Source organism: Heloderma suspectum, chromosome 11 (genome assembly GCF_057233095.1).
Source record: "Heloderma suspectum isolate Gila_16-S chromosome 11, 16-S_ref, whole genome shotgun sequence".
In the NCBI taxonomy this organism is placed as follows: domain Eukaryota; kingdom Metazoa; phylum Chordata; class Lepidosauria; order Squamata; family Helodermatidae; genus Heloderma; species Heloderma suspectum.
Genome location: NC_139468.1, coordinates 25,619,039 through 25,644,622, shown reverse-complemented (window position 1 = coordinate 25,644,622; position 25,584 = coordinate 25,619,039). Strand labels below are relative to the sequence as shown.

Here is a 25,584-nt window from a genome sequence, read left to right as displayed (position 1 = left end):
AATATACACGAGGGATGTCATAAGTGCCTGACTGGTTCTGGGAGTGCAGCAGACTCCCCCATGCCCAGCCCCTCGGATCCTGCTCGCTCAGCTGTAGGGCACTCTCGCGCACGCCCGTCGAGCACCACGCACTCTGGGGACGCGCCACAGCCACCCGCTCCTCACTGCGAGCCGCCATTTTTTCTCAAGAAGGGGGATCTGTAATTTCCGTATATTTAATCTTGTGCAAAATGGCAGCCGTGCAGGGCCATATCCCGACATGAGAGGTGTAATGGTGTGGAAATGACCCTGTACAGTCACCGTTTTGCGCAGCCTCAAGAAATATATGGAACTTATGGAGCCCCCATCTTGCATCAAAATGGCAGCTCACAGAGAGGAGTGGGCGGCTGTGGGGGCACTCCTGGACTGCTTGCTGAGCCCTCTGGGGCTGTCCTAGCCTGATGAGAGGGGGTGGGTGGTAGCGGCGCCCTGGAGAGTCATGGGTGAGTCTGTCCATCCCTAATATACATACATGGATTTGCATATATCCACAGCAGTGTTATTTTTTAACCAGCACTGATGTGGACTGACCTGACCCACACCTTCCAGGCTAACCTGTGGACCAGAACTTAAGCTACCCACCTGTTTTTGCATTTACTGGAATGCTTCTCAGCTCCTGGCATGGCCCAGCCATGACAGTGTTCAGGATATCACGTCACTCAGTGCGTCCTACAAAGATCCATGGGTCCCAGGAAGCTGCCTGGCCATGCTGGCAGTGGTCAGTTAGGCCTGGACCTTGGGGCTGAAGTCCAGGGCCCCTCAGCTACAGGGGCTCCCAAATGACCAACCAGAAAGGAGCAAGTGATGAGGCCAGCAGAAGCAAACTCTGTTTTATTCCTGTCATCATCATGGTGCTATGATTTCATTTAAGTGAGTTTAAAATGCAAAACTGCACATGCTATAATTATTCTTATTATTCTTATTATTACAATTAAATTAGGGTTGGCAAACAGTTTTAATATTCTCTCAGAAGCAGAACAGGAAGCCCAGTAAAGGAGGTCAATGATTAGGGCCGGCCCTACCATTAGGCAAAGTGAGGCTGTCACCTCAGGTGCAGGTGCTGCTGGGAGGTGGTAGCAAGGTGTTGGAGGGGAGAGATGGCTTCCATGAGGCTTGCCCAGTGCCTCCTAAGCTAGCCTGCCATCCTCAGGTTCAGTGGAGGACCCTGCCCCATCATCAGGGTTGAAGAAGGTTCCAGCTGCCAGTCCAGTTGGCTTTTGTACATGGAATGGGAAGGTGGCACCATCTTGTTCTTTGCCTCAGGCAGCAAAATATATTGGGCTGGCCTTGTCAGTTCTTGTTATTATTATTCCCATCTTGCAGAAGGAAACCGAAGCCATACCAAGGTGCTCTTACCTCATTCTTTTCCCAGAGGGTCAGCTCCTTCTTTGTCTGCTCTAACTTCTGGGATCGATCCACCACAAAGTAAATGATGTAAATGCTTCCGGCGAGTGAAAGGAGCACAAGGATGTTGGCAATGATCCTTAAGCTTATCGTCACTCCGCTGAATACAAGAGTAGCACACAGGAAATATAACAAAGGATTCACATTTATTTATTTTACTTATTTATTATCACATTTATATCCCAATTTCTTTCAACTTGCAAGGAGCCCAAGGTGGGTTACATGGTCCCCCTCCTCTCAATTTTATCCTCATAACAACCCTGTGAGGTAGGTCAGGCTGAGAGTCAGTGAATGCCCCACAGTTACCCAGTGAGCTTCATGGCCAAGTGGAAACTTGAACCCAGATCTCCCGAGTCTCAGACCAACCCTCTACATACTAAATACTTTGAATACTAAAAGTCCAGGTCACTTAAAAAATCATTTGAAAAGACAGATAGTTACTCGTATTGTATTGTATCGTATTGCAACAGTACACCACAGGTTGGAAAATTATATGCATACATACAGATTTGTGCTTTTCTTCTTTTCCTGTTCTTCCAGTATGGCTTCCTTGAAAGAAACACAGACATAATCACATGTGATGCAAGCCTATACATATCAACTCAAAAGAAAGTCTCACTGAATTCAATAGAGCTTATGTCCAGGTAGGTATGTGTAGGAGAGCATTGTTAGGCTACAATCCCATACTCACTTACCTGGGAGTAAGTCCAAATGAACTCAATGGGACTTTCTTCCAAGTAGACACATACAGGATTCCATGGCTATTTGCTAGACATCCCTCTATAATGGGTGCAGAACCACTTTCACCCCGAGGGCCAGGAAGCTCTTAGGGGCTGCATTCCAGTGGTGGGCGAGTCCAACGCAAAAGCGGTGGGGCCAAAAATGCCAGCATATTGAACATGGATAGGATTACACCCTAAATGTACATCATAGCAGTCAAAAAATAAATTGTGATTATCCAGTGTATATGGTTACATAACTCCTGATCATGATATGGTTAGATATAATTCCTGATAGTTCTTTGAAGGTGCGTTCAAAGTGCTGATAGTCTGATGAAGAGGGAAGGAGCAGGAGGTGTTAAATGAAATGTGGGGTGCAATTGCAATGCCCCCCCTAAAATGGGTATCAGTAACATAATACATATTTGTAAAGTATTTTTTAAAAATATTTGTAATGTATTTATTTGTAATGTATTTATTTGTCATTTGTACAAATATTTGTAAAATATTTGTAAAATATTTGTAAACATGAGTAACCATAACATATTTACCCCAAATTAGGATGTCAGAGAAATCCGCAGTGGAACCAAATGAGTTTGGATTTTAATGAATCCAACCCATGGATTCTGCAGCAAAGTAGCTTTCCCCCTGTTGTGCGGATTCTGCGTACTTGTGGACCATTTTTCTAACTTCCCCAAATTTTCTACAAATTTTCTCATAGAAAAAAATCCAAAATAAAAAAAAACCTTCCAAAAATGAGCATTTCCCCATAGGCTAAAGTGTGAAAACACGTATTTGGGAGGGGGATTTGCACATTTTTGTGCGTGCAAATTTGCGCAATTGCAAATTTGCTTTCAGGAATAAAAAAAATCTGATTCTGTCAATGCATGGATGATGGAATGAAAGGCACCTGACCATCCGCAAAACCCAGATGGAACGGAGTTTACACAGTGTATACATCCCTATCCCAAACACAATATCCTAGGCCAGGGTGTTGAATCTCTTTCAGCCCAAGGGCTCCATTCAATTTCGGAGAAGCTCTCAGGGCTCACATTCCAGTGGTGGGTGGAGCCTGCCACAGGCAAAAGGGGCCAGGCCAAACATATCCACATAGTTTGGCTTAAAGCTCTTGCTGCCAGCAGCAACTAAGCCTTATGAGAGGCATTTCGACCTCTTAGAATGGGGGGCAGGGAATGCACAAAAGCTAGGAAACGAAACAATTGGCGGTTGGGAGAAAGGGGCATGGCCATCGGGAGAACTCTGGCCAGCTGGGTGAAGGATCCAGCTGGGCCTAATTTTCCTGTGTGCCTGAAGTTCGACACCCCTGTCATAGGCAGACGTTTCTTTGGGCTAAAGCAATGAGTTGCTTACCCTGATGCTGTTAACTATGGCAGCCGATTTGCTCTCCGCAGCCTCTGGATTGCCAATGAGATAATCCCAGGCACAGAACACACGCCAGCAGAACGTATAATTTTCATCAGAGGCGCTCGCCAGGCTCAATCTAGAATTTTTGGCCATCCTAGAATAGAACCACGAAGATGACCCATAACAGTGAGTCCGTTGCCCCAAGGGCTGGTTCGCACATGCACTTGATCGCTCCTCACAGGATTAGTACCCTGTGCTTGATTCGCTTACAGATGAATGGGAGAACTGGCTCCAGTCAAAAGCATTGTATTTAAACGGATACAGGTTGATAATAGGAATGTATAAGAAATTGGGATGTCAGAGGAGTCCGCAGTGGAATCAACCATGTTTGGATTTCTATGAATCCAGCCTGTGGATTCCACAGCAGACTGACTTTTCCTGAGCCACGCGGATTCTGTAGACTCACAGACTGTGCTTTATTTTTGGGAATGTTTTGCAAATTTAATGGTAGAAAAATACATTTTAAACAAAACAAAACATTGGCTGAAAATGCACATTTCCCCTATAGGTGAAAGCATGAACATGCACATTGGGGGGGGGGGATTTGCCATTTTGGGAGATTTGCACATTTTTGCAAGTGTGAATTTGCACAAATGCGGGAAATTGGGGGAAAATCCAATTCCACCAATGAGCAGATGACAGAACGAAAGGCACCTAACAATCTGCAAAATGCAGACAGAACAAATTTTACATAATCTGTACATCCTTAATGACAAATTCAATTCAGTACATTTTTAACCAGAATTTACCCAGTTCACAGCTCCTGGAACCAAGCGGGGACCAGAGTGCTACACTACAGAGTGCAGTATTATGTGTGTCTACTCAGAAGTAAGGTCCATTGAATTCAATGGGGCTTACTCCCAGCAGGTAAGTATGTATATAGGATTTCAGCCTAAATGACTGACATGTAAACTACTCTTGATAAATCATCCTATCTGTCTAGAATCTCTCACCATTAGGAATCCTGTTCCTAAACATTTATTTACCATCACTGATTTTATACGCTCTGTTCATAAAACACACACACACACACACACACAATACCTGACTTACTATATTTTCTTTTTTATTCACTTTCTTTCCTAGCCAGCTTACTGACCCCCACATGAAGCAATGTAATCAGGAGAGAAACCACCCCATTCCATTTTGGGTGACTGTAGACAAAAAAATCTGCATTACTTCTTTAAGAGGATGATGAAACTGTATGCGAAGACTGCCATTCCAACAAGGAAGTATGCAAGGGGCAGTCGATAGCCAGCTGTCCCAATCTTCCTAGCCTGGCCATAGTAGCCATAGAATAAAACCGAATACTGGAGGTAACCCTACAGAAACAGAAACAGAAACAAAAACAGTCAACAGAAGGGATCCAGAAGCATGACCATTTCATTAGTCCTGCTGAAAGATCGGATCCATCATGATTCACCCACCCCTGAACGATTTCCGGCTGGCCATTTCGGCTGAGGAGCAGGTAAAAATGTTTTAATTAAATCAATCAATCAATCAATCAATAAGTAAAAAAACAAAGAAATACATAACAGAAGCACTAACATCTGGTAGGGTTTTGCAAATGGCTAGTCAGTCATGCTTTCAGTCTATCAACTGAAACAATCAAACATTAATATGTCATTAATATAATAAATTATAAATCCCCTTCATGGATTACTGCCTTGTTGTGGCGAAGGGGCTTGCGTAACTCAGTGAAGCCATAAGCTATGCCGTGCAGGGCCACCCAAGACGGACAGGTCATGGCAGAGAGTTCTGACAAAATGTGGTCCACTGGAGAAGGAAATGGCAACCCACTCCAGTATTCTTGCCAAGAAAACCCCATGGAACGTATCACAAGGCTAAAAGAGATGACGCCGGAAGATGAGCCCCTCAGGTTGGAAGGTGTCCAATATGCTACTGGGGAAGAGCAGAGGGTATTTCCAAGTAGCGCCAGAAAGAGTGAAGCGGCTGGGCCAAAGCCGAAAGGACACTCAGCTGTGGATGTGTCTGGTGGTGAAAAGAAAATCCGATGCTGTAAAGAACAATATTGTTTAGGAACCTGGAATGTCAGATCAATAAATCAAGGTAAGCTGGAGGTGGTCAAACATGAGATGGCAAGATTGAACATCGACATCTTGGGAATCAGCGAACTAAAATGGACAGGCATGGGCGAATTTAATTCAGGTGACCATCATATCTACTATTGTGGGCAAGAATCCCTTAGAAGAAATGGAGTAGCACTCATAGTCAACAAAAGGGTGGGAAAAGCAGTACTGGGGTACAATCTTAAAAATGATAGAATGATCTCAGTACGAATCCAAGGCAAACCATTCAACATCACAGTAATTCAAGTCTATGCCCCAACCACTGAGGCCGAAGAAGCTGAGGTTGATCGGTTCTATGAAGACCTACAACACCTTCTAGAACTAACACTAAAAAAAGATGTCCTCTTCATCATAGGGGATTGGAATGCTAAAGCAGGAAGTCAAGAAATCACCGGGATAACAGGCAGGCATGGCCTTGGTGTACAAAATGAAGCAGGACAAAAGCTAATAGAGTTTTGCCAAGAGAACATGCTGATCATAGCAAACACTCTTTTCCAACAGCACAAGAGGCGACTCTACACATGGACGTCACCAGATGGTCAATATCGAAATCAGATTGATTATGTCCTTTGCAGCCAAAGATGGAGAAGCTCCATACAGTCAGTAAAAACAAGACCTGGAGCTGACTGTGGCTCAGATCATGAGCTGCTTCTTGCAAAATTTCGGCTTAAATTGAAGAACGTCAGGAAAACCACTAAACCGTTCAGGTATGACCTAAATCATATCCCTGATGAATATACAGTGGAGGTGAGGAATAGATTTCAGGGATTAGACCTGATAGACAGAGTGCCTGAGGAACTATGGACGGAGGTCCGTAACATTGTTCAGGAGGCAGCAACGAAATCCATCCCAAAGAAAAAGAAATGCAAGAAAGCAAAGTGGCTGTCTGATGAGGCTTTACAAGTAGCTGAGGAAAGAAGGGAAGCGAAAAGCAAGGGAGAAAGGGGAAGATATACCCAACTGAATGCAGAGTTCCAGAGAATAGCAAGGAGAGACAAGAAGGCCTTCTTAAATGAACAATGCAAAGAAATCGAGGAAAACAACAGAATGGGAAAGACTAGAGATCTCTTCAAGAAAATCAGAGATCTCAAGGGAACGTTTTGTGCAAAGACGGGCATGATAAAGGACAAAGAAGGCAGGGACCTAACAGAAGCAGATGAGATTAAGAAGAGGTGGCAAGAATACACAGAAGAACTATACAGGAAAGATCTGAATGTCCCTGATAGCCATGATAGTGCGGTCACTGAACTTGAGCCGGACATCCTCGAGAGTGAAGTCAAGTGGGCCTTAGGAAGCATTAGTAACAACAAAGCTAGCGGAGATGACAGTCTTCCAGCTGAGCTATTTAAAATCCTAAAAGATGATGCCGTTAAAGTGCTGCATTCAATATGCCAACAAATCTGGAACACTCAACAGTGGCCACAAGAGTGGAAAAGGTAAGTTTACATTCCAATTCCAAAGAAGGGCAACGCCAAAGAGTGTTCAAACTACCGCACAATTGCGCTCATTTCACATGCCAGCAAGGTGATGCTCAAAGTCCTACAAGCTAGGCTTCAGCAGTATGCGAACCAAGAACTACCGGAAGTACAAACTGGGTTTAGAAGAGGCAGAGGAACTAGAGATCAAATCGCCAACATTCGCTGCATCATGGAGAAAGCAAGAGAATTCCAGAAAAACGTCTATTTCTGCTTCATTGACTACGCTAAAGCCTTTGATTGTGTGGATCACAACAAACTGTGGCAAATTCTTAAAGTGATGGGAGTACCAGACCACCTTACCTGTCTCCTGAGAAACCTGTATGAGGGTCAAGAAGCAACAGTAAGAACCAGACATGGAACAACCGATTGGTTCAAAATTGGGAAAGGAGTACGACAAGGCTGCATATTGTCACCCTGCTTATTTAACTTATATGCAGAGTACATCATGAGAAATGCCGGGTTGGATGAATCAGAGGTCGGAATTAAGATTGCCGGGAGAATTATCAACAACCTCCGATATGCAGACGATACCACCCTAATGGCAGAAAACGAAGAGGATCTAAAGAGCCTCTTGTTGAGGGTGAAAGAGGAGAGTGCAAAAGCTGGTTTGAAACTCAACATTAAAAAAACGAAGATCATGGCATCTGGCCCCATCACTTCCTGGCATATAGAAGGGGAAGAAATGGAAGCAGTGACAGATTTTACTTTCTTGGGCTCCAAGATCACCGCAGACGGTGACTGTAGCCATGAAATTAAAAGACGCTTGCTCCTTGGGAGGAAAGCTATGGCCAACCTAGACAGCATAGTAAGAAGCAGAGACATCACCTTGCCGACAAAGGTCCGTCTCATCAAAGCTATGGTTTTCCCAGTAGTAATGTATGGCTGTGAGAGCTGGACTATAAGGAAGGCTGAGCTCCGAAGAATTGATGCTTTCGAACTGTGGTGCTGGAGAAGACTCTTACGAGTCCCCTGGACTGCAAGGAGGTCAAATCAGTCCATCCTAAAGGAAATCAACCCTGAGTGCTCATTGGAAGGACAGATAATGAAGCTGAAGCTCCAATATTTTGGCCACCTAATGCGAAGAGAAAACTCCCTGGAAAAGACCCTGATGCTGGGAAAGACTGAAGGCCAAAGGAGAAGGGGACGGCAGAGGATGAGATGGCTAGATAGCATCACGGATGCAATGAATATGAACTTGAGCACGCTCCGGGAGAGAGCGCAGGACAGGAAGGCCTGGCGTGCTATGGTCCATGGGGTCACGAAGAGTCGGACACGACTGAACGACTGAACAACAACAAATATAATAAAGGTTTTTCGCCTTACCCCCAAAGACCAGATAGTATCCAGGTCCTGTGCAGAGTTAAGTTGGTCAGTTGGGATGCGTTTGCTGGGGGTACTTCCAAACGGCTCTCCAGCCAGGATCTGCAACCAAGCAAAGGAAAAAGATGTAGAAAAGAGCTCTCTCTCTCTCTCTCTCTCTCTCTCTCTCTCTCTCTCTCTGTGCTAGGGCGCTACTAATAGAGAGCTAGCATGGTGTAATCATCAGAGTAGCCTTTCCCAACTTGGTGCCCTCCAGATGTTTTTGGCTTCAATTCCCATCTGCCTCAGCCAGCATGGCCCATTATCAGGAATGCTGGGAGTTGTGGTTCACAACATCTGGAGGGCACCAGGTTGGGGAATGCTGGGTTATAGTGTCAGACTAGGACCAGGGAGATCCAGGTTCAAATCCCCACACAGCCCTGAACTCACAGGGGTAACCTCAGGCCAGTCACTATCTCTCAGGCTAACCTACCTCACAGGGTTGTTGTGATGATGACATGTATGTGGGGGGAGAGAAACATGTACGCCACCTTGACCTCCTTTGAGGAAAGGCAGGTTAAAAATGTAGTAAACAAGCAAACAAACTTGATGTGACACTCAAGTTGTCCCAATACCTTTCTCTCCCTCGCTCCCCCCACTTCCTCTTCCCCACCCCTAGTAAAATTTAGGCAGACATAAACCAATACTGATGTTACTGCATAAAGCATGGGTACTGGTGGGTTTTTTGGAAATGTTACACAACATTGCTCACCTCTGGTAAAACAACAAATGCTCCCGTCATGATGGTGAGAACAATATTGATTCCGAAGAGCCATCTCAAAAAAATAAAATAGGAGGCGACCCCAGAGCCAAAGTGACCTGAAACCGCAAAACAAGAAAGAAAGAAAAAGAAAAGAAAAATGACCTGTTAAACTAAATGTCAAAGTAAATGTTTTACTCAGATATACACCAGCATTTGTAGAGTTCAGCCTTTAATTAGTGTTAAGCTGCAATCCTATGCCCATTTACCTGGGCGCACACCACATTGAACGCAATGGGATGTACATCTAAGTAGACATGTTTAGGCTTGTACTGTTAGCTAATTAACTGGCAAATGCAAGTTTCAATTCATGGTGTGTGAGTTAAGAACATAAAAACCTAAGAAGAGCCCTGCTGGATCAGACCAAGGGTCCATCTAGTCCAGCATTCTGTTCACACAGTGGCCAAACTGCTGTCGACCAGGAACCCACAAACAGGGCATGGGAGCAACAGCACCCTCCCACCCATGTTCCCCAGAATCTGGTTTACATAGACTCACTGCCTCTGGAACTGGAGGTAGCACAGAGCCATCATCAGGACTAGTAACCACTGATGGCCTTCTCCTCCAGGAATTTGTCTAACCCCCTTTTAGAGCCATCCAAATTGGTGGTCATCACTACATCCTGTGGTAGTGAATTCCATAATTTAACTATGCTCTGAGTTAGGGAGTTTAGTTATTTATTTTTGTTTATTTTTGGTTTTGGTATTTGACTGTAGCAGGGAATGGAAGAGAAAAATACCAGGAAGTGTAGTAGGAAGTAGGAGATGATAACATTACATTGTGGGTTATCTTAGACCTGAATACGATTCCATCATGGGGTTGCTATATCCCTCTTGAGCATTTATACCTGGTAGCAAACCCAGTGACCTCTGCTGCAGTATTTTGTTCTTGAGCTGCTCTGTTATTTATCTCTTTTTAATGCTGAAGTTTTGTTTCTGCCTTTAAAATAATACTTTTCAATGTGCTGTATTATTGGTTTTACTGGTTTGGCTTTTATTAGGTACATCACCTCAAGGGCAATAGGATGACTCATAAATTGAAATATCATCATCATCATCAACAATAGAATTTACTCTGAAAAAAATGTGCTTAGGATCATAGCCCCAGAATGATGGCATGTTGGATTTCTTAAACTCAGGCACAAAAAGTGACAAGAGGTTGCTGTTTAAAAAAACTGCACTTTGGTTAGTCCAAAAACATCCCTTGTTTCCAGCACCTTGCCATTATTTATTATTATTATTATTATTTATTAAATTTATTAATCGCCCATCTGGCTGGTCACCCAGCCACTCTGGGCAATGTACAACACACCATAAAACAATTTAAAACAATAAAATTCTACCATAATTTTTTTTTTAAAATACCCTAACCCACCCCAAATGCTTGCCTGAACAACCACATTTTTAATGCACGACGGAAGCTCATTAAAGAGGGGGCATGACGGAGTTCCCTAGGGAGGGAGTTCCACAGAGTGGGGGCCACCACAGAAAAGGCCCTCTCCCTCGTCCCCACCAGTCTAGCTGTCCTGGCTGATAGGACAGAGAGAAGGCCATCCGAGGCTGATCTTGTTAAGCAGCCTGTCTGGTGTTGCTGGAGGCGCTCCTTAAGATAGGCTGGGCCGGAACCATATAGGGTTTTAAAGGTCAAAACCAACACCTTGAATTTGGCCCAGAAAACAACTGGTAACCAGTGCAACTCCTTCAGCACTGGAGTGATGTGATCTCGCCGGCGGCTGCCTTTAATCAGGCGAGCCGCCGCGTTCTGTACCAGCTGCAGCTTCCGAACCGTCTTCAAGGGTAACCCCACGTAGAGCGCATTACAGTAGTCTAAACGAGAGGAGACCAGGGCATGTACTACTGATGGGAGCAGATGGTCAGGAAGGAAGGGGCGCAGCCGCCGTATCAGATGGAGTTGATACAGCGCTGTCCGGCTCACAGCTGACACCTGAGCCTCCATGGACAGCTGGGAGTCCAAAATGACCCCCAGGCTGCAGACCTGGTCTTTCAAGGGTAGCCGTACCCCATTCAACACCAGGTCAACATCCCCCAGCCTCCTCTTGTCTCCCACCAAAAGTACCTCGGTCTTGTCATGGTTCAGCTTCAGCTTATTCCTCCCCATCCAGCCACTCACTGTCTCCAGACATTTGGACAGGGATTCTACGGCCAACCTTGGTGAAGATTTGAACGAGAGGTAGAGCTGCGTGTCATCCGCATATTGATGACACTGCACCCCAAACCTCCTGATGATAGCCCCCAGCGGCTTCACATAGATGTTAAATAGCATCGGGGAGAGGATGGAACCCTGTGGCACCCCACAAGTAAGTGGCCACGGGTCCGAAACCTCCTCTCCCAGTGCTACCCTCTGGTACCTGCCGGAGAGGAAGGACCGGAACCACTGCAATACAGTGTCTCCAATGCCCAACCCCTCCAGGCGGTCCAGGAGGATACCATGGTCAACGGTATCAAAAGCCGCTGAGAGGTCGAGGAGAACAAGGAAGGAGCATTCACCCCTATCCAGAGCCCTCCTCATATCATCCACCAAGGCGACCAAGGCCGTTTCTGTCCCATGCCCAGGCCTGAAGCCCGACTGAAATGGGTCTAGATAATCAGTTTCTTCCAAGTGTGCCTTCAACTGCACCGCCACCACCCGCTCAATCACCTTGCCCAAAAATGGCAGATTTGAGACTGGGAGAAAGTTGTTCAGAACTTGAGGATCCAAGGAGGGCTTCTTTAAGAGCGGTCTTATCACTGCCTCCTTGAGGGCTGATGGCATCACTCCCTTCTCAAGGGAGGCGTTCACCACCGCCTTGATCCCTTCACCCAGTCTCTCTCTGCAGCTCATAATGAGCCAAGATGGGCAAGGATCAAGTAAGCAGGTGGTCGGCCTTACAGATGAAAGCACCTTGTCCACTCCATCAGAAGGAAGAAGCTGGAACCGATCCCACAAAACCGGTTTGCCACAGGCCGCCTCTTGCTCACTAACTGTATCCACAGTGTGCAGAGTAACACACCTAATCTGATCAATTTTATCTGCAAAGTGCCTTGCCAAAGCCTCACAGGAGGCCTTAGAATGCTCCAGTGGTTCCGGAGCCACAGGACCGACCAGGCTCCGGACCACTTGGAACAGCCTCCTGGGACAGCACTCTGCAGGCGCGATGGAGGCAGCATAATATTCCTTTTTTGCTGCCTTCACCGCCACATGATAGGCTGAAGATACAGCTCTAGCCCGTGTCTGATCGTCTTTGGAGCGAGACTTCCGCCACTGGCGCTCTAGCTGTCTCACCTCCTGTTTCAGAGCTCGTAACCGCAGATTGAACCATGGTGCAGTCCGAGCCCTGTTCAGGGGGAGAGGGCGTTTCGGAGCCACCCGATCTAATGCCCCAGTGATTGCGGCATTCCAGCCACCCACCAGGGTCTCGACCGAGTGGCCGTTGGCATGCCCCAGAGAATCCCCAAGTGCATTCAGGAATCCATTTGGATCCATAAGACGCCTGGGGCGGACCATTTTAATGGGTCCTCCACCCCTGCGGAGGGGTTGTGGAACCGAGAAGTCCAACATCACCAGATAGTGATCTGACCATGACAAGGGGGTGGTGGATATACCCCCGACTTCCAGATCACTCCCCGCTTCTCCAGAAACAAACACAAGGTCTAGTGCATGACCGTCTACATGGGTGGGCCCAGTTAGAATATGGTGCAGCTCCCAGGAGGCCATGGTCTCCATGAAGTCCCGAGGTGCTCCTGTGAGGATGGCCTCCGAATGTACGTTGAAGTCCCCCAACACCAGTAAGTTAGGGGACTGTACACGCACATCAGAGACCACCTCAAGCACCTCGGCCAGGGAGTCAGTCGTGCAGCGGGGTGGACGGTACACAAGCAGAATCCCCAGACTGCCCTTCGGGCCCAACCTCCAGTACATGCACTCAGCAACCTGGGTCTCCCGGAGAGGGGGTCTGGTGAAGACCAAGGACTCTCGGTAGATAACAGCCACTCCCCCTCCCCGATCCCCAGCCCTCGGCTGCTGTGCATACGAAAATCTGGCTGGACACATGGCTGCAAGGGTTGGAGCAGCAGCCTCGGCCAGCCAGGTCTCCGTAATACATGCCAGGTCTGCACCCTCATCCAGGATCATGTCATGGATGAGGGAGGTTTTCTGGGTAACAGACCTGGCATTGCAGAGCAGCAAACGAAGGCCAGAAGATGGGGTCATGCCTCCCCCAGCCATCCTTTGGCTCTGGACAGGCCCGGAGCAGGGGACAGATACTACACATCTCTCCCTTGTTCCCTTACCTGGCATGGCCTGCCCGTAGCGCTCCGCCAGCGCCTGCCACCCAGCCTCGGTATGTTCTGGCCCCCAACACTCCCCCCACTGCCTCCATCAGGTGGACACATGCCCCCTCGCTCCCGCCTATCAGGCAGGCTACCCACCCCTAAAAACACAACAAAATCCCCCCCAACAAAATAAAACAAACAAAACAATTAATATCCCCTTAAAAATGCCAGGCAGGAGTCCACAGGGAAGGCCTGGTGGCGGTGGCGGTGGCGGTGGCGGCGGCAGCAGGCCCAGCAGCAGCAAGCACGCCTCTTCCCCAGTGGTGGTGGTGGTGGCTTCTCCTGCAGGCCCTGGCTCTCCCAGGCCACCTCAGCCATTAGGGGCTACATTTTAGTTCTTTGGGATTTCCATACTTACTTTCTATTTTCTTGATTCTCATTTCCCAAGGAATAAAGATGACCATAAAGTTATATGCAAGCCGAACAAATTTTCGCCACAGCTAGGAAAGAACACACACATTTGTTTTGTTTTTTAAAAGAAGTACTATGTGAAACCAAGAGAAGGGATCATTCTTAGCTCTTAACTGCCTCCTTTTTGGTTGGGTTATGAACTACATCACTGAGAATCTGTTTTTCTCCTCTAATTCAGCATTATATTAATTATAAATATGCTTATTCTTTAATGAATAATATATCATATCATTTTTGCATGTGAAGGTTTCATTTGGCATTCTCTTGATGTAATGTATTATAGAAGTCAATAAAACGTTAATATATGCACATATAAAGCAAGACAAATCTGTTTAGCAGGAAGCAACAAATGGGTAGGTGTACTTAGAACAATATATGCCATGGGGATGATTCAGTATGCAGACGATTGCAGATCAGGGACTCATTCCACTGAGCTTCATAAAGTTAAATAGGATTCAGTTGGATTTCTTTTTTATTGAGTTGTGGGTTAGGCACATTGGAAAAGCAATGATATTGAGATTAGGAATGGCGTAGGCACCCAATTCCATCCTGGAATGTGGTGGGAACTTCCCCCTGCCTCCACCCTGAGACCTGCTTGCCGAGTCCCTGCCCCTGCTTGCCCCCTGACCATGCTCAGCAAGCAGCCCGCTCTCACCCAGGCAGCCTCGTCGAACTCCTCAGTGACCCATTTTTGAAAACTACAATGGCAAATGAAAAATGCACACCTTTGCATATGTGAGAAAACACACATTTTGTGAATGCACATCTTTGCGTATGCAAAAATTTGCTTTTTGCGAATGAGCATATTTGCACATGCATGACATTTTTGCTCATGCACAAATATGCACATTTTTGCAATTGCCATTTAATTTTTCAAAAAATGGCAACCGTGGAGCTCGACGAGACTGCCGGGGTGAGTGTGGGCCGCTCGCTGAGTGTGGGAGGGGTTTGAACTCGGTCCAGGGACCAGCAAGTGGGGGCAGGGGCTGTGTGGGTGCCCAGAAAACCCAGATGGGGGTGGGTTTGCACATCCCTAAACTGAGATATGCATATTCAATGCAGCTCTGCAGTTGACCCAAAGCAACGGACTTCTTTGGTTGCAATTTCCTCATACAGCAGGGGTGGAGAACCCTGGGCCCATTGGCCAATTCTGGCTGTCCTGGTGGGCCAATTCTGACCCTCTGGCTTTCCCAGGTGACCACGCACCCCTTTCCCTTGCCATGGCCCCTTTCCCCCTGACTGCCCATCATTGGATGGTATTCCAGCTTTTGCATGCTTTTTTCTTCTCATTCTAAAAGGTACAAAGGCATCTCCTAAAGTATAGTTACTGGTAGTTAGAGCTTTAAACTACAGTATGCTGGCATGTTGGCCCTGCTCTGTTTTACCTTTGGCCCCACCCACCACTGGAAAGCGGCCCCTGAGAGCTGCTCTGAAATTGAATTTGGCCCTTGGGCAGAATAAGGTTCCCCACCCCTGCTCATACAGAATGACACCCAATGGACTTCTGGTTCATCAATGTATTTTTTGTACACTGCTTAGAGAGCAATCCTGTGGCCCCTAGACAGAGTCGGAGGGGGCATAGGATAGTTCAGGTTCCTGGATCTGAGGCTGGAGACAGTGCTCTGACCTCAGACCCGGGAGTCCAAGCTCCCCACCCCCTCCCCCTCACAGCCAAAGTGGAAAGGACCATTCCAGCTGCCTCTCCAAGCTCACAAAGGCAACCTCAGAGGCCAGGTTAGGAGGAATCCTCCAGCCTCCTTCCCTTCTCCTCCTCAACACCTCAGCTAGATGGGCAAGAAAGCCCATCTAGCTAACATGCAGAATGAGAGGAGCACAGAGACAAAGATTGCCTTTGCCGCTCCTCCCGTTCTGCGTTGGATGGCTGTAAGCCTCTGAGAATGGAGGTTTACAGCAATCCCAATTAGGGGTGCATGAAAGTCACTTACCTCGTCTCGCAGCTTACTTCGCGGTGGGGGGGAGGTGCTTCGCTGCTTGCCCCGAAGTTCAGGCCGGGGGGGAGGCTTCCCTCCTCGCCCGGCCGAAATTCAGGCCAGGGGGGAGGCTTCCCGCCTCGTCCGGCTGAAATTCAGGCCGGGGAGGAGGCGCCTCGCCTCGCCCGGCCGCGAAATAAGAAGTTAAAAAAAAACCACGCCCCTGTGATAGGCTATGTGACGATTTACGTAGCCTATCACGGCTATATCTGCAAAGTCAGCCATGATAGGCTACGTTAATCATCACGTAGCCTATCACAGGTGACATAAAAAAAAAAGCGCATACGCAAATGGTGGCCCCCATAGGGAGCCGCCATTTGCGTTCCTTATTTGGTTGCTGTAGTCTACGTAAATCTTTACGCAGACTACGGCGAAAATAAGGGCAACGCAAATAGTGTTGCCCTTATTTTCGCCGTAGTCTACGTAATCTTTACGTAGACTACAGTGACCAAATAAGGAACGTGAATGGCGGCTCCCTATGGGGGCCGCCATTAGCCGTACACGCTTTTTTTTTTTCAAAGTCACCCGTGATAGGCTACGTGACGATTTACGTAGCCTATCATGGCTGACTTTGCAAATCTAGCCGTGATAGGCTACGTTAATCATCACGTAGCCTATCACGGGGGCGGTTTTTTTTTTTTTACTTTTATTGGAACGGCGGCGGTGGCAGCCGGTCGAAAGACCGGCTGCCGCCTCTGCCCCTGTCGAAGACCTGACGAACCGCCGCCAGGACCCGCCGCCGGGAGGGACATTCATGAAAGGTAAGTCCCATCCCGGGGGGCGGGCGGGGGGTGCGGAGAATTTCTCCCCGAAACTACTTCAGGGGGCCGAATACGTTGGCACTTGGCCCCCCGAAGTTTCGGGGAGAAATAGAGACAATTAAAAAAAAATGGTAAATAATATAGCAATCAATCAATTAAATAAATAAATAAATTCAATGGAACTTTCCCTTCCTATCCTTACCCCTGCAGCTCCCTACATACAGTACACCTCCCCCAAATATCTGTTCTGGATGGTCCTCCAACCCTCAGGAGCAGATATTTGGGGGCCCAGGAGAAGGGGGAATTTGTTCTGTTGGTCAATAGCATTCCCTTGACAGACAGTCACCATTGGATGCAACCCACACAGTCCATTTCTTTCAAGCCAAGTTGTCATTAATACATGAATAATAAATCCAGTGGTCAAAAGTAATTAATTTTATGGTGCTTTAGAGTCTGTATTGCTGCAAATTGGAAGTATTTTAATTAAACAAAGAATTAACAGATGGCATAGACTTTGCCAGAGCTTCTGGTTCAATCATAAAACCCATCTTATGGGGCTGAGAAAGGTCTGCAATGCATGTGTAATAGCAGAGGACATTAAGTTACACACAGGGGTCAAACGTAAGACCCTGCCTCAGCAATGTAAAAGAAATAAATAGCAGGGCAATGCTATAATACTCCCAACAAGCTAAATAAAATGGATAGCAATTATAGTCCCACCTGCTGGAAATCTCATATTTTAATATTAGACGCTATGTGGTAATTGTATGTAAATATGTTATCTTTGTATTGACATCTAGTATCTTTTGTTAAATGTTTGTTTGGTGATGGCCTGACAACAATCAACAAATACACAAATCTGATCTGATACGACTGGGAACATTTCCCCTGTTGAATTTCTGGAGGAAATTCCTGGAGGAAAAGGCTGTTGATAGCTACTACTCTTGATGGCTATATGCCACCTTCAGTACCAGAGGCAGTGAGTCTATGTACACCAGTTGCTGGGGAACATGGATGGGAGGGTACTGTTGTGCTCATGCCCTGCTTGTGGGTTCCTGGTCGACAGCTGTTTGGCCACTGTGTGAACAGCATGCTGGACAAGATGGACCTTGGTTTGATCCAGCATGACTCTCCTTATGTTCTTATGTTCATATGTTCTGCCTGACACAAATGTTATTATTTATTATTATCATTTGTCTGCCAAAGCAAACAGTCTCTGGGTGGGTTAAATAAAGCCCTGGCAGAAAAAAAAATATTTTGGCAACAGGGCCGGTGTCAAAGGTAGGCATGGTTGGGCACCTGCCGAGGGCCCACACCTCAGCAGGGGCCCAATCACAGGAGCTTGCTCCTCCTCCATGGCAACCTGCTTGTTCACCTGCCTCTCACTCTGGCCCAGACAACGGTGGTGGTGAGAAGGAGGAGCAGGAGATGCCCCGGCCTCCTTGCTCCCTGGCTCTCTGCCTGTCAAGCAAGCAAGTGGGAGCAATGAGGAGAAAAAGGTTGAGGAATAACAACAGAGAATAATGGTGGTAAGAAGTCTCACTGAGGGAGGGGGCCCATTGAGGGTGTCTTGTCCAAGGGCCCCCAAAGCTGTAGCTCACACTGGTTGGCAACCTGGCGGTTGCCATCTCCTTCTCCATTTAGACAGCAATGATATACTGAAAATCTCTCTCTCTCTCTGCAAATGGAAATTCTTGGATCGTTTCCACGCATAGGGAGCTTTGGAGCTTTTAATAAAAAGCAGACCAACCTCTGCGCCGGCTGCCTGGTAGCCCCTGGTCCGCGTCAGACGACCTTCATACTTCAACACAATCTCTTTAGCTTGTCTGCCAAGGAAGAGGAGAGCTCGGTTTCGGGTGACCCAAATCTCATTACTGCTGCCATTGCCCCCCCCCCCATCAATAGCATCCGGCACACTAGCCAAGGAGCCGGAATTACAGCCGCGAAAAGGCGATCTGCCCTGCGGTGGGCCTCCCCCCCCCCTTCATGACTTAAAACAAATGGGAGTGTTGTTTCAATTCAGAATCCCCTTCATGTTTCCCCTTAAAAGAGAAATGGGGGATCAAAATGTGTAAAAGGACATCGTGAGAAAAAGTGGCTGCAGTACAAAGGCAAGACTACATCTTCTCAGTCATTTATAATGGTCTTTGAATTGAAGCTGCCATCTGGGGATACCTGAACAGGGCTGGCCCTACTATTAGGCTGAGTAAGGCAGCTACCTCAGGTGGCAAATGACTGATTCTGGCCCTCTTGCACTGGCTGCCTATGTGCTTCTGAGCCCAATTCAAAGTGCTGGTTTTGACCTATAAAGCCCTACATGGCTTGGGACAGAACACTTCTCCCAGCATGAACCAACCCATAAACTACACTCTGCATCTAAGGCCCTCCTCTGGGAGCTTCCTCCAAGGGAGGCTCGGAGGATGGCAACAAGGGAGAGGGCCTTCTCAGTGGTGGCTCCCTATTTGTGGAATAATCTCCCTGACAAGGCCCGCCTGGTTCCAATACTGTCACGTTTTCGATGCCAAGTTAAAACTGCCCTCTTCTCTCTGGCATTTGGCAGCAAATAAGGAGTCTCTGGCTGATAGTTTTAAATTATTTTAGATATATATTGTGGTTGTGTGTGCTATTCATTCTATGTCATGACATGAATGGTTTTATATTTTATATAATGTATTTTAATGGTTTTTTATTTTTGTGAACTGTCCAGAGAGCTTCGGCTATGGGGCAGTATAGAAATATAAGAAATGAAATGAAATGCTGGAGGCGGCAATGAGGTGTTGGAGGTCAGACCTGCCTGGGCCATGTAGTCTGCCCTATGCCCCCTAAGCTAGCCTGCTGCCCTCAGGAAGATGCTGTGCCATCACCAAAGCCAAAATAAGATTCAATGTCTTGCCCAATCAGCTTCCGTACATGCCATCTTATCCTTGGCTTTGTGCAGCAAAAAGCCTTGGGCCAACCCTGCACCTGAAGAGAGTTGGCTTTGCATGCCAAAGGTCCCTGGTTCAGTCCCTGCCATCTCCAGGTAGGGCTGGGAAATGCCCTTGTCTGAAATCCTGGAGAGCTGCTGCCAGTCAGTGTAGACCTGTCTCCCCCAACATGGCACCCTCCAGATGTCTTGGGACTTCATCTCCCAGCATTTCTGACCATTGACCATGCTGGCAGGGGCTTATGGGAGATGGCGTCCACAACATCTAACGGATACCAGGTCGGGGAAGGCTGGAGTAGACAATACTAAGAACATAAGAAGAGCCATGCTGGATCAGATTGAGGGATCATCTAGTCCAGCATTCCATTCACATAGTGGCCAACCATACTCAGCAAGGTGGACCAATTGTCCAACTTGGTATAAGGTAGCCCCACCAGGTGCTCTCCAGATGTCTTGGACTTCCACTCCCATTGGCCCCAGCCATCATGGACAATTGGGAGGAATTCTGGGAGCTGTAGTCCAATATATAGGGGGGGCACCTGCTTGGGAAAGGCTGGTATGAGGCAACTAATTGTGTTTCTGTTCCTTCTAATGACACAGAAGAGACTGGAGTACAACTGGATCAGGCATGGAGGCACATTCTAGCCTCCTCTGATATTCTAGGGCATTCTGGGGTACATACAAAGCTGTCTTATACTCAGCCAGCTCATTGGTCCATCTAGCTCAGTATTATCTTCTGTGATTGGCAGCACCTCCCCACAATCTCAACCAACAGTTTTTTCAGACCAGGCTATGTAAGTTCATTTGAACCAGAGAAGCTTTGGATTGAACCAGGAATGCCTTGGATTGAATTGACGACATGGTGTATGAAAAGCATGCAGGTCTGTAGCCAGCCTAAAAGTGGGGGGGCAGGGAAGTAGGGGCAATTCATCTGGTTTGCAGACTTTTAAAAGACAAAATTGTAAACAGTTTTTAATTATTTGTTTGTAAAATAAAATTAGGGGGGCAGAGAAAATTTAGGGGGGCAGCCCCCCAGCCCCCCTGAATATGGGCCTGAAAGAGATATCCTGCACTCAGTTATGACCCCTCTGCAAAAAGGTTAATGTCTTTGTGCACTGCACAATTTGGGGTGGCAGAAACCATTCTAGCTTATCGCTGGTTTACAGATGATGATCTACTCAGGGGTAGGGAACCTGTGGCCTTTGGATCGGGCCTGCAGACTCCACTCCTTGCCCCTTCCCCCCCCACGTGGCAATTAGAGTTATAAAAAACAAAACAAAAAATCACTTGTGCAAACAGAACCTGGGAGTTGTAGGGATTTTTTTTCTGTCTAAATATGCCTAGGATTGGGCCTTAAACGATAAAACCAAGACCTTGAATTGAGCCCGGAAAGCAGTTGGCAGTAGGGCTGTGCACTGCTTTGGTCTGAACCTGAAGCCTGAGCTCTGAGTCAAAGCGGGCCACTTCCGGCTGTCTACGAGGCAAGGTGGACGGGGCACAAAGTGGCACGAAGTGGGTCAGGTCACCATGAAGCACTTTGGCGCACTTCAGCATGATCCAGAAGTGCAGACCAGCTGCGCCACCACTGCCACCACTGCCCAGCCCCTAGCTCCTTACCTGGGCCCCCTGGATGCATACCATCAGCCGTCTTTGTTGTTCTGGGGGTAGGGGGGAGCCATTTTTAAGATGGCGGCTCCCTGTATTTCCAGAAATAGATCTGAATCAGGATCTGTTTCCGGATATAGGCTGGGTTTGCCTGATCTTGTCTGATCTTGGAAGCTAAGTAGGGTCAGCCCTGGTTAGTACTTGGATGGGAGACTGCTTGGGAATCAGGCTTCCTGCATTGAGCAGGGGGTTGGACTCGATGATCTTGTAGGCCCCTTCCAACCCTGTGATTCTATGATGTCGAGCAAAGGGCTGGATGTGCCTGATCTCATCTGATCTCGGAAGCTAAGCAGTCAGTCCTGGTTAGTACTTGGATGGGAGACCGCCTGGGAATCAGGCTTCCTGCATTGAACAGGGGGTTGGACTCGATGGCCTTGTAGGCCTCTTCCAACCCTATGATTCTATGAAATACAGAGAGTCGCCATTTAAAAAATGGCTCCCCCCTCCAGAATAACAAGATGGCTGCTGGCAAACATACAGAGGGCCCAGGTAAGGAGCTGTGGGCTGGCCGGTGCATCAGGGGCATGTGGGGGTAAAATGGGATTTGGATGTCCAAATCCCACTTTGGATCCAGAGGCTGAAGCAGGTCCCCTCCACCCATCAGCCTGAAACAAACTGGGTCTGGCTCAGAAGCCTCGAAGTGGCCTCCAAGATGGATCGGGAGGTCCATGCACAGCCCCTTGGCAGCCAGTGCAGGTCTTTCAACACAGGCGTCATATGGTCCCACTACCCCTAAGAGATTTGCCCGTAAAGGAATGTGTCCCCAAGCATCAAAATGGCTTCCCAGCCCTGAACTACTGTTCATTCCTAGCCAGCTTTCTTAGCTTTCTTTCTTGGCAAGCGTAAAGAATTCCAAGTCATACTCCTAGAGAACTCACATGAGTGTAAGCTTCAGAAACTACGGATGATGCTGGAGAACATCCATTACCTTAGTGCCCTGAGTTTCTGCCTCATGGGCCACGGTCTGCAACGGATGTTGGCCATGATCTCCTTCTGGAACTGTATGTTCTGGAAGATCTGCTCTGGGTCGTTGCTGTCAACCTTGTCCTCCCCATTATCTCCATCAGAGATGCTAAATGCATCGGCCAGTATCCCATGGAGAACACACATAAGGTGAGTGGTCATCGGACTTTTTTCAGCCAAAAGCAACATTTGCATCTCTGCAGATAAATCCTGAAAATCCTTCATATATAGAAAAGCGGTTTTGCTATTTCCATTGCTGTGACTCTGTCTCCTTTTCTTACTGCCCCTGTCTCTGTGCTTTTCATGGCAGACCAACACACAGGCAGTAAGGCTGCAATCCTGTAAACACTAACCTGGTAGTAAGTTCTATTGAACTCTGTTAAAGAGGTGACTGGCTTTTGTGTGTGTGGAATAGAGGAATGCCCTCTTAGGGCACAATCCTATGCATGTTTAGGATTGCACTGCATAGCTGGCTGGGGAATGCTGGGAGTGATAGGACTTTTGTCTGTCTAAAAATGCATAGGATTGCGTCCTTACAGTGCAATCCCATGCACATCTACTTGGAAATAAGTTTCAGTGAAGTTGACGTGACTTACTCCCATGTGGAAATTTCCAAGAGGACATTTTTTTCCATTCCGGGGGGGGGGGGGAAGGGGAGTGGAAGGGAGAGAAACATCTCTCATGTTTAATTGCCCTGTGCCAGGCTGCTTTTAATAAGGCAGAGTAGTGGGAACAGTATCAAAAAGCAGCGACATTACCTGCCCAATTTCCCACTGTATCATTTGAAAATAGAGAGAACGGACCTTCATGGCAAGTCAGCTGTAGATCCAGACCATCTATGTATGCAAAGCCACCCCCAAGAAGATTGCATTTATTTAGAAAATGTGTATCTTGCTTTTCTTTATAAAAGTACACTCAGTGGCTAGGTTAAAAAAAAAAAATCTGACAAATCTCTGCACTCCACTTTCATCACCATGGATCCCAGGGAGGTATAGAGCAACAAAAATGCTATCACCTCGGGGTGCACTCTCTCAAGTGGGTATGCATAGAGTTGCAGCCTTAGTTTTAAAACAGTAATGTCATGAGCCTCTGTCACTGAGGGAAGCACGTTGCTAAATAAGTGACTGAAATTTATAAGCATTGCTAATATAACATTATTTTCAGTTGCACATTATAATTAAACAAACAAACAAACAAACAAGGGATCTAGCAGGTGGGATCTAGAAACATAAATCACATGGACAATGGAATTGTGTTTATATTCATCTTTGTAATGGTATTTGTGAATGAATGTGTGTAAGATCCAGCAGATCATATTTTTCTATGTTAATAAAATGAGCTGCCAAACAAATTTTATATATATATATATATGGGAAAAAAGATGATGTATGTGATATGTAGGGAAAACTAGAATAGACCTAAGAATAAGATTCTGTAACCACAAATTTGTGATTCTTACCCCCAAACTGGAGTAGCCTGTTGCAAGACATTTCAACTCACCTGCACTGCACGTAGTGTCTCAGATTTACAGTTGCTTCCAATTGAACAAACAACAGACAAGGACATTATTGAGAAAAGGAACAATTCCTGGATCTATAGACTAAGAACTCTTTGTCCCAATGGCCTTAATCTGGAGGACAATTCATAGGCATTATACCACTCATACCTCTGGGTTTTTTTTCTCCTAAGGGACTTTCATGTCCAGCCATTCCAAAGTGCCACTCCTGATATCCATTTAACAGCACAGCTACTGATGAGGGCAGAAGCCAAAACATTTAGCTTAAATATATATTTTTGAACACTCTGTTGTTAGTCTTTCTATCTTTCATATCTTTCATCTATCCCTCCCTCATTATGAATGCAATAAAACTGGAATTTATCAGAAATAATAAATCCACTGCATTAGGTTTTAACTAAAGCACTGGAAGTCTGGAGAAATGATTATGTCCAAAGAAATCCTCAAACACAGCTCCTTGTTCATTATTTCATGAAAGACCAGGCTCTTGATTAAGTACTTTATTAGGACCATTTTTTTATCTTCATAATTTCAATATTTTAATATTCAAGTCCCCCCCCCCTTTCATCTTTTAAAAACCAGTTTGCTGCCTTGGATGTCTGAGCGATGGAAAGAAGGGACATACATGCTTACATTAAACAATTCAAGAAAATGAAAAAGTATAGGTGTATTTGAGAGAGGGAGAAAGAAAGAGAGAGAACGGGAAGGAAGGAAGGAAGGAAGGAAGGAAGGAAGGAAGGAAAAATAAATAAATAACTAAATAAAATTAATTAAATCTAGGGTGTTCGGAAGCAAACAAGGACAGACAGAGCTCTTGTACCTGTAACGGGGAAATTTTGGCAGGTGAAGCTTGCCATACAAGGATGAGAAAAGTGGCACCTGACAAAATTCCCTCTTTTGCACAAGTCTGAAAACTTACAGATGCCCTGCAGTCCTCCTTTGCATCTGGTTCCCTCTAAGTGCTTCTATCCTACCTGTAGGACAAAACTAAGCAGAAAGACAATCTCTCACCTATTGGGTGGCTCCGGGTAGGTGTAGATGCTCGCATGACGCTTCACAGTTTTAGACCTTTTGCACGCCTTTGCATTTTTCATTGCAGAGGAACCACCTCCAGATGACATTTTCGGAGTTTCTGGAGGTTTTAAACTGGAAGGTGTGCAGGGTCTTTTTGTTTTTTTAAAAAAGGCAGCAGTGGTTGGATCCCAGGAAAAAGCAGTTGGTTCCCAGGTACTTCAAAGACAGAACCAGAAGCTGACAGATGCTGGAGTGGACTCTCTCATTTCTCTCCTTGCCTGCATCTGGCACTCCTAACTCTGGGAAAGACCAGAAAGCTGCTAACACATACATACTCTTAAAGGCGCAGTGCAGTAGATGCTGTGGATGCTGATCTCCTCCTCGTTCAAAGTCCAGGGTGAGAGAAAGGAATCAGTTGTAGGAGAGATGCTGTGCTGGTATGTTACAGTAACTCTCATAGCACCATAAAGACATACATATTTACAGAGGCATGGGCTGTTCTGCAGGAGAAAAGACAACTTCATCAGCTGCATTAAAAAAATAAACTCAAATAATACAGACTGCCTGCTCGCCAGAAATAAACAGCCCTGAGTCGGGAATGATTGTGATCGCTGCTTTAAAAAGCAAAGATTACACTACGATCATTTTTATATGTTACACGAGTTGTTTTTGAAACAATTTTATTTGTTATTTATTTGTTACATTTCTATCGTGCCTTTTCTCTGCGGAGCC

At 46.5% G+C, this 25,584-nt stretch overlaps 1 protein-coding gene across 1 annotated transcript in view; it reads right to left on the bottom strand.

Moving 5' to 3' along the window:
• Nucleotides 1-24,935, bottom strand: part of TMC3 (transmembrane channel like 3) — a 46,266-nt gene extending 21,331 nt beyond the window's left edge. Inside the window, exons 1-10 of the mRNA XM_084816433.1 lie at nt 24,850-24,935; nt 22,288-22,431; nt 18,519-18,594; nt 13,964-14,045; nt 9,227-9,333; nt 8,479-8,577; nt 4,767-4,909; nt 3,534-3,681; nt 1,949-1,992; nt 1,396-1,543 (exon numbers count right to left, since the gene is read on the bottom strand). Of these exons, the coding sequence (XP_084672559.1) occupies nt 1,396-1,543; nt 1,949-1,992; nt 3,534-3,681; nt 4,767-4,909; nt 8,479-8,577; nt 9,227-9,333; nt 13,964-14,045; nt 18,519-18,594; nt 22,288-22,431; nt 24,850-24,932 (1,074 nt within the window). The 5' untranslated portion in view covers nt 24,933-24,935. The remainder of the gene's footprint in view (nt 1-1,395; nt 1,544-1,948; nt 1,993-3,533; nt 3,682-4,766; nt 4,910-8,478; nt 8,578-9,226; nt 9,334-13,963; nt 14,046-18,518; nt 18,595-22,287; nt 22,432-24,849) is intronic.
• Between the last annotated feature and the right edge of the window lie 649 nt (nt 24,936-25,584).